The sequence below is a fragment of the Oreochromis aureus genome, linkage group 14 (assembly GCF_013358895.1).
Source record: "Oreochromis aureus strain Israel breed Guangdong linkage group 14, ZZ_aureus, whole genome shotgun sequence".
NCBI classification, from domain to species: Eukaryota; Metazoa; Chordata; class Actinopteri; order Cichliformes; family Cichlidae; genus Oreochromis; species Oreochromis aureus.
Window position 1 is genome coordinate 9618837 of NC_052955.1, and position 16280 is coordinate 9635116.

General features: G+C 38.7%; 1 protein-coding gene across 2 annotated transcripts in view; it reads right to left on the reverse strand.

The window, feature by feature from the left end:
• stard13b (StAR-related lipid transfer (START) domain containing 13b) overlaps positions 1 to 16280 on the reverse strand; it is a 60919-nt gene that overhangs the window by 38387 nt on the left and 6252 nt on the right. For both annotated transcript variants that reach the window (XM_031727768.2, XM_039597997.1), the window contains exons 3-5: positions 14363 to 14506; positions 12334 to 12483; positions 7379 to 7412 (exon numbers count right to left, since the gene is read on the reverse strand). In XM_031727768.2, coding sequence (XP_031583628.2) covers positions 7379 to 7412; positions 12334 to 12483; positions 14363 to 14506 — 328 coding nt within the window. The remainder of the gene's footprint in view (positions 1 to 7378; positions 7413 to 12333; positions 12484 to 14362; positions 14507 to 16280) is intronic.

Here is a 16280-nt window from a genome sequence, read left to right on the forward strand (position 1 = left end):
GTGGATATATTGGAAAAAGGATGTTGAACATGGAAAGGAAAAGAGGAAGACCACAGAGAAGATTCATGGATCCAGTGAATGAGGACATGTGGGTTGGTGTGGGAGAACAAGATACAAGGGACTGGAGTTGGAAGCAGATGATCAGGAGCAATGGCCACTAAAGTAAACAGCTGAGAGGAGAAGAAGAACCGTATAAGGTCTAAGTCAGTCATCACTTCTTGTGAATTGGATCTCAAAGGGTTAATTCTACTGCTAACAAGAATAATAAATCATCTGGTTTGGTGTTGCCTACAGCCTATATAAAATATCCCGTCTCTCGTAGCAATAATATCACATAAAATAAAATAATGTGGCAGCCAAGTCAACAGTGTGTGCCCAATTTTACAGTAACAGTTTTCACATTTTTTGTGTGTACAGCAGTGGTACTGTGCACAAATTTCTCAATATGGATTTGGAGGAACTTGACATTCTTACATCCTAACTCTATCCAGCACCTTTGGGATGAACTTGAAGACTGGAAGCCACCCTTATCGCCAGCATCAGTGGCTGACCTCACTAATCCTCTTGTGGCTGAATGGGAACAAAATCTCTGCAGTCAGGCGTAAGAATCTTGTGAAAAGCCTTGAGAAAAAAAAGTCGGAGGCTGTTATACAGTGCAATGAAAAAGTATTTGCCCCTTGCTGACTTCTTCTTTTTTAATTTTTTTTGACACATTTACATGTTTCAGATTATCAAGCAACGTTTAGCATTAGAGTAAATACAAAACACTTTTGTATGAGGATTTCATTTTTCATTTTCATTTTTGGAAAGCGGAGTTCAGTATCACTAGTCACACCTAGGACTGATTAATATCAGACCTGCTGACTCAATAAATCACTTAAATAAAAGTGTATGGCAAAATGAACCAGACTAAAAGACCCCAAAAAGTAAAACATTATGCCATGATCTAATGCCATTCAAGAACAGCAGAGAATCAAAATCACTGACATCTATCGGTCTGGAAAAGGTTAAAAAGCCATTTCTAAGGTTCTGGGACTACAGCACACCACAGTGAAAACTTAGAACAGTCGTGAACCTTCCCAGGAGTGTATGACCTACCAAAGTTACTCCAAGAGCTGAAGTGTTATCCAGGAGGTCATAAAAGAATCTAGAGAAACATCTAAAGAACTGCATGTCTCACTTGTTTCAGTTAAGGTCAGCGTTCATGTTTCAACAATGAGAAAAAAGACTGGGCAAAAATAGCCTCAATGGGAGAGTTCCAAAGTGAAAACCACTGCCGACTAAAAAGGTTTTTCACACTTTCAGAGGGAGATAGGTAGTTTTTTTCCTCTTAATAAATGAAATCACCATTTAAAAACTGCATTTTGTATTTACTCAGGTTGTTTGTCTAATACTGAATTTTGATTGATGATCTGAAATATGTAAGAGTAACAAATGTGCAAAAAGGAAGAAAGAAGAAAGGAGGAAGGAGGCAGATACATTTTCAAAGCACTGTAGCTGTATATTCATGCTCATGGGTTTTCCGAGGTTTCACAATCTCCTCTGAGTGTCCACATAATTTTGAACATATTTGTACTGGATTCTGAATGTGCTCTAACAAAGAGAAATAAAGCTAGAATAACAATTCAAGGCAAATAGGAAAATGACTAGAGTTCCTTCAAAATGATCCATTCCTTGTTCTTCCCCAGGGAAAAATGCGACACTTAGCTAAGTATGGAATGAGGTCAGACCATAACAAAGAATAACAACAGAGTTATTATTCCTTCACACAGCCTAAAACATACATCTGATTTCAATACTAGCCCCACCAGCCAACTTTGCTTGTATATGTTCTGATTAGAACTGCGTAGGTGTCAGGCTATGTCATCTTCTCCTCACATGTTTCCATGATGCTCTTGTGATGTGTATATTATAGCCTCTAACCAGCCTCCAGGGAGAGAAACAGAGAGAGCGACTGCAGCTGTCTGAGGTCACAGTCAGTCTCCACCAGCAGGCTGTGACCCTGGGTGACACTGGAGTTTGAGAACAGCTGAAGAATATGCAGGAGTAAAAAAAACAGCAACCCTGCTTTAATGCATTAGTAGCCATGGACATTATATAATACCCACTGGTGCACCATCTATAGCTGGACTGGTGATTTATAATAGCAGTGTATACATAAGGCTCAACAGAGGAGTCATTTCACAGTGAGAAGGATTCTCATGTTGGCCAGTTTCACTGTGGGAATCATGAAAAAGGCTGGTAAATGGTTCTAGCTCTACTGTGCCATTAATCCCAATCATCGGAGCCTGATTAAACTTGACTTGGTGCCAAGGGGAACTGTCCAGGGAACTCAACATTGTCATATTAGTTTTATACTGTTAATAGCAGACAAGAGAAAACATCTGTGGTGATGTTTCACATAAATAAGTACAGTTTTGTTTTGTTTTTTTTCAGTTTTCACAGTCTGATCAAAAACACCTGGGCCTTGTACACATAGCAAGCAACTAGCTCTGTTACTGTGGATTTTACAACCCCTCTGCAGTTCAGCCTCAGTCATCAGGACTATGAGCGAATTACTTCATAGGAAATAAGATGTAACTATAATATGTGAGCAGAACAAATTAGTTAAAGTAAAAATTCATTTAAAATAGAATCTTACTGTATACACAATGTGATCTTGGATGGTACTGTATTGTATCCATAGTAAGCTTTGTGCATGCAAGCACTTAAGCATAACAGATTAAATTTACCATCTATGCATGTCATTATTAGTTATGTAAGCATCCAGTGTGACACACTGGCACAGGGTGTACCATTGTGGTTTTTCTCAATCTGCCCCTGTTTCTTTTCACACAAAAGTATGGCATGCATGTTCAGTTAATTTTGGTGATTCTCAGTTGTTTATAGGACGTCTGCTTTCTCTTTGTGTTAGCCCTGCAATGGGCCAGTGTCAGCTGGGATAGGCTTCTACTTTTCTGTAATCTTAACTAAATGAGTGGTTATTGAAAACCGGTTGAAGGATAGATTTTGGTCATTTCCTCAATGTAGAAATTATTGTCCCCTCTGTTAGATCAATAAAATCTGCTGTAAAATGTGTTGTTATTCAGTGTGCAAAAAACTATTTTTAAATTCAAGCTTCACTGCTTATATTTACAGTCATATGAAAACTTTTCTCAAAGGATGCTATGCAGTTCTGTGGAAGTGAAGTACAATTTCTCATAGAGAAATTTTGCCACTCTGCTTTACATTGCATCAGTTCACCGAGGTTTGCATGCATTCATTTATGCTCAACTCTCTTAAGGTTCCACCACAGTATTTCAATCAGGCCGAGGTCTGGACTGGGGTATTGCAACACCTTGATTCTTTTGTTTTTCAGCTGTTCTGTTGTAGATTTGCTGCTGTGCTTGGGGTCATTGTCCTGTTGCATGACCCAGTTTTGGCCAAGGTTTAGCTGTCAGACAAATAGCCTCACATCTGACTCTAGAATACTGTGGTGTACAGAGGCCTTCATAGTTGACTAAATGACTACAATGTGCCAAGGTCTTGTGGCTCCAAAACAAGCCCAAATTCCTAATAGCTGGTATGAGGTGTTTGTGCATATGTGCTCGGTTAGTTTTTTGCCGAATGTGGCGCTGTGTATTTCATCTCCACTTTGGGTTATGTTTCTCCAAAGAACATTGGTCAAGAAATGGTTTGTTCAGACACAATTTTGCAAACCTAAGCCCTCAGCAATCCTGCTGAACAGCTTACTTGTTCAGTCATTTTCTAATTGCGCTGTCATGAAATTTAACATTTAACATTCTAAGTGAGGCCTGTAGAAACTGAGATGCAGCTCTTAAGTATTTTTTTTCTGTAATTTCTTTGAGCATTGCACAGTCTGACCTTGGGGTGAATTTGAAGGGACGTCCACTTCTGGTAAGATTGAGGTATTATGTTAAAACACACATAAATGCTCCAAACCAGCAGACTGCCTAAGCTTCCGCTTTTATAGAGATGGTCACACTTGCTGATCATTAATTAATCAAGTGCATGTGATTAGCAGCACACTGGTGCAACTTATCCTTTTAATTCCGAAGGAATCAGTAAGGGTGTACTTAGTTGTGAAAACTCTCTTTTCCCCCTTTGTTTTTCTTATAATCAGCAGCAAGAGATTTCCACACCGAAAGTAGATTAGCATATGTATTCAGAGACAGGATCTGTGTAAATGAGAGTATTAGAGGGAAGCCTCAGCCTGACAGTTCTGGGCCACAGAGTCCTGATTTTCTCTCAGACTGGTGCTTGGGTAATACAATGTTATAAACATGTTATAAAGCAAAAGACCACTTACTTATGCAAGTTTAAAGTCACAGAGTTCAACATAGCTGTGTCTTGGAGCCATTTCTGTGTGTCTAAACTTCACTGAAACTTGTAAAATTTAAGAAAATATACTTTCGCTGGACACAAAATCCAAAACACATCTATTAATAAACCTAAATTTCTTCCTACTATTAAATAAATCTTTCAGTGAAGACAGTTTCACTACTTATCTACTCTACTTATCTGTACTGTATCTGTATCTCTGGCAGAAACCTGGCCGAATATGCAGCTTTCAGCATTAGTGTCACTGAGGATTCATTAAATCTATGATTAATATCAGTCAGGCAGCGGGGTTTTGAGGATGAACATAGTTGCTTCCTCTCACCAAAGGAAGTCATTCATTTCCACACAGCAATTAAAGACATGGGAGGGATTGGATTTCCATACAAATGACTGTATGTGAGGGGGATTAAGGTAGTTTTTGCTCATCATCTATGCAAGGTTTAAAAAAATGTTGAGCAATATCTTCAGAAATTAAACATTTCAAAATCAGTATTAAGCTTTTTTCCACCCTCCATAGATCAAATCTTCTCTGAGTGTTTCCATATGTGGCTTGAACAAAGCTCTAGGCCTTTTTTTTTGAATCAGGAAAAAACAAAACCAAAAGTCAAGAAGGTTAAAAGGTTGACTGTTTTCCAGAAATTACTCACAACATGATCTTAAATAAACAACAAGAAGTAGGAAGAACTATTTCAAAGATCTCTGCTCTCTGCTCGTCCTATTATAAGTTACAAACATGAACTTCAATGTTCAAAAGAATTCAACACCATTAAAAGCTGTGCTGCTCTGACAGACCACCATGCTAACTAAAGATTTATTTTTTCCACACTTTGTTAATAAAACTCAGGTATGGTGGCAATTAAAAAAAGAATAACGATCAAATAAATACTAAATAATATACATTAATTAAATATTACAATAACATAATTTACAGAAACCCACCATGCATTATACATTGTAAAAGAACTTTTGGGCATCCTTGCATACAAGTCATGTGAATGTGTAATAAGCCTGCAGGACATTTCTAGCACATTAAAAGCAACAACAAAAACAAAGCCTCTTCTGGCCAATGTCAATGTAATGAGGTGGACGGTGATGTTATAGTCTACACCGAGGACCATCTGGCTGTCTCATATTCATGTCTTTAAAGAGGTTCCTGCAGCCCAGCTGCAAAATACAACCAGGAAAACTCACACCTAATGAGAAAAGACCATCTTTTACAAGTCAAAATGTCGAAACCATTTGTAGATTCTATGTGCTTTTTGACCTAATAAAGTAGATTGGAATAAGCTAGATTGGACACAATATCCCTATCAAACTATCCAAACTAAATAAAATTTTTTCCCATCAGAAATCATTTGATGGGAATCTTTTATCTGGGTTGACAGATCTGTTGATGTTTTTCACTGTGCTCGCACACTCAGGTTTCCAAGAATCAGTCACAGGACATATCTCATTCACACGACCAGACCACACATTAGTTAACTGCTTCATAAAAGTGACATGGAATTTTTCCAGACCATAATGTCCACTTGTGCGGTGCAATCATGTACAACTGAGGTCATGTGAGAGTGCAACCTGAGTCTAAAATGGCATCTACCCAAATCCTGCAGCTGCCCCACAAGGCCTACATCACACCAAGCCAAATATTTCCTCACAGCAAAACAGAAACAAAGATCTGGCACGCTGCCTAATTTTAACCACCATGTGACCAATATATAAAAGGCCTTTAAAACAAGAATCTGTGCATTTGGACATTCTCAAGACACGGTTGGGAGGGAGCTGCCACCTGTGGCCATCAGTCTTATTGTCTGGTGCCTGAAGAATGCCACCATGTGAGCCAGCGTGCAATCCAGCCTCAGAGTTCACAGAGGGTTGGGTTTTTTTTTTTATTACATGGCATACAGCAGCGGTCCCCAACCCCCGGGCCACAGACTGATACCGGTCTGTGAGTCGTTTGGTACTGGACCGCGAGAGTTGAAGCTTGGGTGTGAAATTTATGGTGTTCAGGGTTTTTATCGTTATTTTTTTAAATGGTTTATATTGTTAACTCGGTTTCCCTGGGTCTTTTCCCTTGTGTTATGAATAAATCTTCTTTTTTTGTACCGATACAGGTTTTATTTTGTTGTATTTATCCGCAACACCTTAAAGGCCGGTCCGAGAAAATATTGTCGGACATAAAGCGCTCTGTGGTGCAGGTTGGGGACCGCTGTCATACAGGACAGCACTTCACTGATGGTAAACTGGCTGTGGACTAAGACCGAAGACTCCTTAAACAATTACACTTTATGATCCAGGTATAACATTTCAAGGCATCAATATGTAAAATTTCAGGGTCTTATGCTTTCAGACTCCAAAAGAAAATTCTACAAGGTGACAGCGTCTAATCCTTTTCTTACATAATAGTGCTATTATGTAATAGTAGTTTTACTGTACAGTGAACATTAATTGATTTACAGATCTCCTTCCCCTCCAACTAAAAATCATGGTGCATTATATTTGCTGAGATATTTGAAAAATTGCTTTAGAAATTACCCGCCAATCAAAAAAACGTTACTCTGTTTATGCTCACTCTTCTGTAGCTAGCTAGATGCTAAAGTACCGTGAGCGCAACTTTACATCTGCACAATGAACACATGAACATGAAGGGAAAAGGATATGTTAAAGATGTAAGGACCATAATTGTATTAATCAATAAATACCTCCATGCAATCACTGGAAGTTATAGTAATATGTATTAACCTACTTATCAGATTTAATTCCTTATTAAGTGAAGGTGCCAGTCCACTTAAACACTTGATTATAGCTTTACAAAAATAATGACCCTTAGCTTTAGTGTAATACTAACTAATACTGATTTTTAAAAACAACAGGTGAAAGCAATGCTTATTGATATGCATTTACCCCCCACTGCTTTCTGGTATACTCAGAAAGCATTTTCTCTATCAGCTTTATCTGGTCACATGCTCTCCCAGCATGCACTGCACAGACAGGCATTTTGTTGGGCAGCCACTAATAAAAAACAGAAATATTGTCTTACCTGCACCTGCTGCATCCGTCACCTTCCTGAACATCTGCAGGAGAAAACATTCAAATACTGGTCACTGTAGCAGTAACTGTATATATAACATAGTTTCTTTTTTATGGGACTTTTCAAAAAAGAAGATAATAAATAATAATAAATTAATAATAATAATAACAACAATAAATTAACAGTCACTAAGGCTTTACTTGAATGCAGCTTCACTTTGGCAGCCATACATATGCACCAGTTGCCATGAAAACTATTCAGATACAAGCACCTAGTTCTCTGTATTTAGGGAGAAAGTCTCAATGATTTTCTTTAAAATGTAAAATAATCTCCTTTTAAAGAGACTTATATCAGCTTGCTTTTCCCAATAAGACCAAAGAAAAACTATCAAAGATAATTTTACAGAATCATTTCTTTGGAATGCTGTTAGCGCTGGAAAATAGACCTGTGTGGAAATGAAGTGCTGATACATGAACTTGTCACTGTAAAATTATGCTGGTCGGCATATTCTTTATAACCTTTTAGTTTAATGGTTATTAATATAATTCTACTACTGCCTATAGAGGCCAAGAAACTGAAAATCTTTTCCTGACCGGACATGATCTCCTCTCCTGCCCATCTCTCTTTTCCATTTCCCCTCTGTGGCTCACTGGTTTGATTTATGCACTTGTTTGCCTGCCCTGATTCCACGTTCATTGAGGAATAGGCAAAAATGCAGCATATAGTCCCAAGATGTCTTTTTTTCTAAAACTACAGAGCCTCCGTTATGACTGTTAACATACAATTAGCCCACAGGGCACTGTTTAGATTTTCTATCAACATACCAGCAAAGATTTCATTACTACAAACAGTATAAACCCTCACATTTTACCTCTAGGCTGGATGAGCGACCTACTAAAAGTCGTGTCCACGTTGCTGTCTTCTCTAGATAGTAATTGACACTATTAGGGAATATAGCAAATGAGCACAAAGGACAGCAGGCAGTTGAAAGGAGATCAAGGGAATAATTCCTAACAAGTTTCTGGCAGGTGGAGGGGGAATTCTCCAGGGTTAGCAGGCTCAACCACTGAGTTACCTCCAGGCACAAAAATCCAACTCTCTTTGAGAACCAAATTCAAAAACAAGTATGAGTCAAACATAAATGTATGACTCATACCCTTATGTGTGTATTTTTATCTCTGTTTAAACATAGACGAGTTGAGTGGAGCCTCTTCAAACCATGAGGTATAGCCACTGATGGATCCCTCATTATTGACTGTGAGATTTGGCACAGCCTGGCAGAATTTCATCACGTATCCAAACACTGAAAAGAGTGCTTTAATGTACAGACATGAAGTCCTTACCTCTGTGCTGTAAATACATTTTCTGTAAATGCAGCCCTGGTAAGTTAGTCTCAATAGACCTGCTTTAGACCTAGTTTCAGAAATAAACTCAGGAAAATGAACACTCCAAAAACCAGATGCTGAGCCCCAGAGGAGATGTACCAATTTGAAGAGGTTTCAAAGACATGAACACATCAATCATTCTCTCTGCCTCAAAAGCCCCGGAAAAGTATTTCAACCTGACTTATCCTGAGATCTGACCCACTTGAAACACACATCGCCTGATTCAGGCCAATCACAGACACATGTCAAAGGTTACAGGTCAGAAAATGTGACATCCTAAAAAGAAGCGAAGCACAGAGGATCTTTTCATGGCTGTTGTCAGAGGAAAAACTTCCCTTTGCTTGCACCAACAAGAATGTTTAGACGGATGGACAAGTCTGTGTAAGTGAATGATAGCTGCTGTCTCAACACACATGACAAGTCAACAAGGCCGTTAGGGGAACAGTCAGTCTGAATGAGAGACCAGCATGCCCTCCGTATACCCGCCTTTGTCAACAGCAATTAATGGAGGAAACCTCAACCCAAATACGTCTCTATTCACCAATCACAGAACACTGAAAAAAGCTGGTCTCAAAAGCTGGGTGAAGATAACTAGTACAAACATGAATAAAGTTGTTATTTTTCAGGCTATATAGTCACATATACACATCATGAACTAAATGTCATGGAGATTTTGGGCTTTTAAGGATTTCTTTGAACAGGTAAACATCCTTAAAAAGAAAAAGGAGTAGCACTTTAATGCTAAACTAGTGTGCAATGCTTCCTCTCACACTCAAACTCACAAAACACTGCGTTGTCTACAGTGGCTCTATTAATTTTTAGTCCGTATTAAGTGTTTAACGTCTTCCCATCTTTGCTACCATAAGACTTCTCCATGTTTGTGACTGGTCAGATGCTGCTAAAGTCAGCCCTTTCATGTGAACGTGCTTGTAGCTAGATTGAGAAACCCTGGGTTGATTTATCGAGTTGATAACCACCTACATTGCCGACGTTAGGGTAAGTGAAGCCAGATCACAGTAAGATATTCTGGGTATCTTGAACTTGCTTCATAGATGCAGGAGGTAAACACCATGTGACACAGCAGAGTGCTGCTGCAGTATGATTCAAATGAACTTTCAGTTCAATGCCATTTAGACACAAGTCCAGTTAATGCTAGAAGCACTGAAATCAAACTGTTTGCAGAAAAAAAAGATGCAAGAGATATGTCTCTTTGTGCCTTTTTAAAATCAGGTCTGTTTAGCTATTCATAATGAAATTTGAAAGACAAGTGACTAAACTTTGAAAACATTAAAACATATTTTCCCATTGGAACCACATGTAAGGAATATTTTTCTATAAAATCGCATAACGTCTTGCTGTAGACATTGTGTAAAGAATTCTGTGTGCATCTTCCTCTACCAAGGCATTATCTTAATCAGCATCCAAGACATTCATGCTCAGATAAGGTCTAGACTGAGGAAGATATGAACTGCATTCCAGTATTTAGAGATGTTACAGATATAAGGGAGTGTGTCATCCAGGTGCAACAAACCTTTGCTACATGGTTCATAAAACATCTGTAAATTAAGCTGCAATTACCAGTTCCAGTCGTGTGTTTTGTCTCACACATTTAGCTTGTTTATTCTTTGACTCCAAGACTGTGACTCAGACTTCATCTCAACTCCCAGCTGTCAGAAGTTTCATATAGACCCCAGAGCTCAACATGTGCAATGCTGCATGTCATTTCATTTTACCTATATCTGTAAACTTTGCATGGTCACTTAGTTATATTGTGTGGCATTTGCAGATATATGTTCATTTTCTTGCTTGTGGAGAGATAGTGCTATGGTTACTGATATGGTATTTGGTGACCATAGAACAGATCTCTTGAACAGCCTAAAACATTTCATAACTGAAGAATAACAAGAACTCATTATCCAACCAAATTACTCCATCTATAAAATATGTGAACATACACAGCTGCTCTGACACCCAGTTTTAACCCATGCTGTCATCATTTCCAAAAGGTACTCACGGGTTTCACAGAACATACAGGTGTCACCTATTCTGAAAATCAATGTTATTTCACCTGAAGTTTCCAGAGACCAAAATGATCCATTTTGTTTAACTACAACAGAATCCAGTCTGTAGTTTCGTGTTGCAGCTAAACAAAATGAAACCTTTTCAGACTAATATCAAATATCATAATGTGGATGAAGATGTCACAAAATGATACTAAAAACATGTATTAGATGGATTTGACTTTTTTCATATTATCTGATTTTATATTCTGGAAATCTTTCAGTTTCAGTTATTTGTTCAGTTATTTCTTTACGGCAGCGAAACAGTCACATTCTTTGCCATAAGAAGTGAGTTGTGCTTCTCTAAGAATGTTTGACTGACCTGATTTCAAATCCAAACCCTAAATATTTACAGATGTGTAGACAGATGGAAATGTTGTGTAGATTGGGAATGAAAAAGATCAAAATCCCAATGGTGGCTTTATCTTTAAAATAGTTACACATTTAAAATGTTTACTTTTGGGATTTTGTTTTGTCTACACACTTTGATATTAACAGTATAGAGATAGGTAAAAGATTGTTGCTTGAAGTCACTGAATTTCAAGCGACTTCATGCTTGAAATTCTTCACCCTCGTTTATAGTCACATCGATCACCTCCCTGGAGGTTTAGTAAAGGTCGCTTTGCAACAGCATTTATTTCACCCATGTCATTCAATTTTTAAGGTCTCTTTGATCGCCACATCAAAATCATTGGCTACCACATGGGATGGTAATTTGGCATGAGGTTTTGTATTATTGTATTATTGTAGGGTCTTTACCTTATAAAATTAAGCACCTTGAGGAAACTGTTGTTTCTGATTTGGCATTTTATAAACAAAATTGAATTGAAATTGATTTAAAGAAAAACAGGTTTTAACAGAATGTAGGAAAAACTGCTGACTCGCTAATGTCTCTTGGTGTAAACTGAAATCTACCTCATAACATATGCCATTAACAAATCTGTCTTTGTACCAGGATGTAAATAAGTACTTTAAAAGGCACTTTAAAAGGGAGTCTATGGAGATTCACTGACTTATTTTTAATCGCTGATTGTTAACAACTAGTGAGGTCACAGTGACCATTAAATATGACTTTTGACTACTTGAATGTTTGAGATATTACATTCACCAGAATGAGATTCAAGGACGAACAGACAACCTAAAAAGCTATTGACTTGGATCATCTGTCATAAAGCAGCAGAAAAGCTAAAAGGTAAAATTACATCATTTGTCATTGGATTATTTATAGATCATTATAATTTAGAGGGAAACAGAAAGAAAATAATTCTTAGCTACTTTAAATTAACAGGCAGTCCACTGAGTAATGCCCATTGGCAGTCACCCAAATATGCTGTAATAAAAATCCAGAAACTTAAATCTTAGGCTGGGGCTACCAAATTAATTGAGCAGCTCAGTCTTAAAGAAGGAGATCTGAACAACAGCAGAGTTTGAATATCCTGTACTGCACACTGTAAGCTCTTATTGGCTTAGAGAAACTGAGTGATGCCTGCAGGAAGCTGAGGTTCTTAGAAAAACTTACCGTCTTCTTAGTTCTCGCTCTGGTTCCCATTGAGGATCTGCGAGGTGTAGAAGACCAGTCTCTGTTCTGGCATTCTTCTCTTTCTGGTCTGTGGAGAACTTGGTCGTTCAGGGTTCGGTTTAACGTGGACTTTGGAAGCGCACCACCCCACTGCAACAACATCACAACAGCAAACTGTCAACAACACTGTTTGGTCAAACAGAAAAGGACAGGATGGGCTCAACAGTGGCCAGGGGAAAAGAAAACAAGAGGCTGAGGTCGGTGTCTGGGGAAGTGAAATCTCCACTCTCAAATCAGCTTGACAGAAGCACACAAAGGAGCCTGTATGTGTGCATCTTCCTTTGAGAAGACAGAGAGTATGACCTTGTCAAATGTCCCAGTAAAGATGTCTTGTCTTCTTGCCCAGTTGCCTGTCATTAGTTAAAGCAAGTAATAGTGAATGCCTGGGATGGTTATGCAGATGCCTATGAGGCATGTAAGCCTCTCTCAGCCATTCCTAATGGACCAAATCATACAAACTCCCTTCCAACACAACAGCTCTTCTGTGCAGTACATACATATGGAGTCCAAAAGAGCACTTTTGTTCATGAATGCAAACTCTTGTGGGATATTCCAAGAAGCACGCCACCATGAGAAGTGGTATGGTCGCAGTTGTAATGGCAAAAGTACAATAGCAGTCTGTTCCTGCTGCACCACTCTGACCAGGCTAAAGCACTGTAGATTCCAGTATCACATCTAAGAGCTGCAGACCTACATGATTACACAGACTAAGAGGCACACAGATACTTCGAGACAGCGTGACAAAGCCCATAGTGTCACAGACTTTATTACCATATCTCACAAGCCTTGCAGCACACTATATCTCCCTCCAAATACTGGGTTTATGGGTTATTCCTGCCTTATTTGAGAGCTTGTCTATATCCTCCCCTAATATGCAGCTCTTTAAATAAATGGACCAGGACATAAAAAATTGAACACCTGTTACTTACAGGTCCAAATAATCCACTGGGATTTTCTCAGAGAGCAAACTAAATTGATTTAGGAAAGTTTAAAAAGTGTGACCAAGTATGCGGCATGCGCTTCACAGGAATGCAGACATACCACACCAAAGTGGCTGTAACACTCCACATATCATAATTCAATTCAATTCAATTCAATTCAATTCAATTTTATTTATATAGCGCCAAATCACAACAGAAGTCGCCTCAAGGCACTTTATATTGTACAGTAGATCGCACAATAATACACACAGAGAAAAACCCAACAATCATATGACCCCCTATGAGCAAGCACTTTGGCGACAGTGGAAGGAAAACTCCCTTTAACAGGAAGAAACCTCCGGCAGAACCAGGCTCAGGGAGGGCGGGGCCATCTGCTGCGATAAAGACATGCTGTGGAAGAGAGACAGAGATTAATAACAAGTATGATTCAATGCAGAGGTCTATTAACACATAGTGAGTGAGAAAGGTGACTGGAAAGGAAAAACTCAATGCATCATGGGAATCCCCGGCAGCCTACGTCTATTGCAGCATAACTAAGGGAGGATTCAGGGTCACCTGGTCCAGCCCTAACTATATGCTTTAGCAAAAAGGAAAGTTTTAAGCCTAATCTTGAAAGTAGAGATAGTGTCTGTCTCCCGAATCCAAACTGGAAGCTGGTTCCACAGAAGAGGGGCCTGAAAACTGAAGGCTCTCCCTCCCATTCTACTTTTAAATACTCTAGGAACAACAAGTAGGCCTGCAGAGCGAGAGCGAAGTGCTCTAATAGGGTGATATGGTACTACAAGGTCATTAAGATAAGATGGGGCCTGATTATTTAAGACCTTGTATGTGAGGAGCAGGATTTTGAATTCAATTCTGGATTTAACAGGAAGCCAATGAATAAGGTACTGAAGGTGGAAGTGCTGCACCCCGCGTGCTGCTTTATAACACATACAGTGAGACGTACTATTAATTCTGCATGAGTATCAAAATACAAAAAGCATTGCTAATTATAGCTATGATATCAAGCTGTGTGAACAGACACCAACCTGTTTCTTGCGGGTGGTGCAGGGTGTGTCGGAGGGGGACGAGCTTGCACTCAGAGCCTCGTCTATGTCCAGATTAAGCTGGTCTAGTTTCCTCATTAGCTGACTTATTGACTCCGACCAGGGTGACTGGACCTGTGGAGACTCCTGTGGGTAATCAAGCACTCAGATAAGAGTCGACAAGCAAACAATGCTATTATATAGTATTCAGCCAAAAAGTCTGAAAAGGTTTCAAGAGTCTATACAGGGACACTTTTTAGTAATTAAAACTATCAAGGTGGTGTTTTATTCTGCAAAAAATTGGCCATTTTAAATTGTAAGTTTTATTATCTTCATATTATTTTAATAGACTTTTCACTTTCCACAGTTTTCAGAAAACATCTGTATCTTATTTTTTTGCAAGTTTTAACTGTCAGATAAATCACATAGACTGATCACATCATCAAAATCAAAAGTCATCATTAAAACTGCAATGGAAGTAATCCAAATGAGGGTGACTGGTTAGTCAAATTTTACACATGCAAGCTTCCAGGTAATATCTGTCAATTTACTACATCCCCATAGGCTCAAAAAGTTACAGACAAACCACCAAAAAGTTCTTGTAAATTGCAGATGCTAGAGCAGAGATCTGCCTTGCTGCCATGCATGCATGAAATGTGATATCCTCAGGGTGAAAGAGCAGACGAGGAGGTTCCAGACATGTGTGCCATACAGAGCATGATGGAATACCCTGCACTGGCTTTCACCACTCCCCAGACACACAGTGTGTATATAAATAGACCATCCTTACACAGACAGGAGCTGTGTCGGTGCTTCTGTCGGTCCATCCTCATTAATCAGCTGGATACACTACAGTCACCAAAGCATAAATTATCATTGCTGTTCTGTAATCTGAGCAGAATGTCAGTCTGACAGAGAGGAAAGATATCACTGTGTGTTTTCCTTGTGTAGCCCTGGGGAAGATCAAATCCAACGGCACCTGTGTGTACCCTTTTCAAGAACCTGAGTATGAAAGCATGGGTTTTCTGTAGGATTTATCACAGTAGTAACAGTTTTTAGGGAGTTCCTCCAGGTATACCATACACTGCAGAGTAAGTATGTTAAAATTGTATTCCAGGACAAAGAGCTGGATATTTAGTAAACAGAAGTTTGAGTTCAGATCAGCAAAAGTTCACTCGTGGTTTATCCAGTAGAGCTTCTGTGTTCATGTTTTTTATGGGGTAGATGCATCAAGGCCATTCTGAATCTTTATCTATGAAGTCTTCAAGTTTGCACGGAGTTAAAACTTTGTCATCTCAGTTCCTTCCCAGCTACTTTATTGCTTAAATGTGGATTTTTGAGTAAAAACAAAAGATAAGAGTGTGTAACAATCGTGACTCCAGGCTTTTAAACGTTTCCTCAGAATCCCAGATAGTTACAGAAAGTGTGGTTTTCTTTTTCTCAGTGAATGTTGATTGACTCTAATTTCCTGTTAAACTCAGAGGCATTGATCCTCAACCACCTCCGTAAAACCATTAGGTAATTTCCTAGAATTTTAACTAAAACCCATGCCTGAGCTTTCTGCAATCAAGTCATTTTCTCCAACATTAAAGCTTACTTTCCTAGATGAATGCTCTGTTGGGGAGTTCCTGACAATGCCTTGGAAAAGTGTAACTTTCCAGTCAGAAGGTCGTTATTTTCAAATGTTTGGAAAAAAAAAAGGAAGATCTAATGAAAAGATCTATCCCATCTACCTTAGAGTAACTTTCTCACTAATAAATACCTCCATTTCAGAGGAAGAAACTCAAACAATCCTTGGTCACATGGGGCTCTACAAATGTTGTGACATTGAGGCAAGTAATAGTAACACTAATAGCAGTAGGAGTAATATTTGTGCTAATAGTAATATCAGTTTTTGCTGTTTTTATTATCAGGAGCTTTC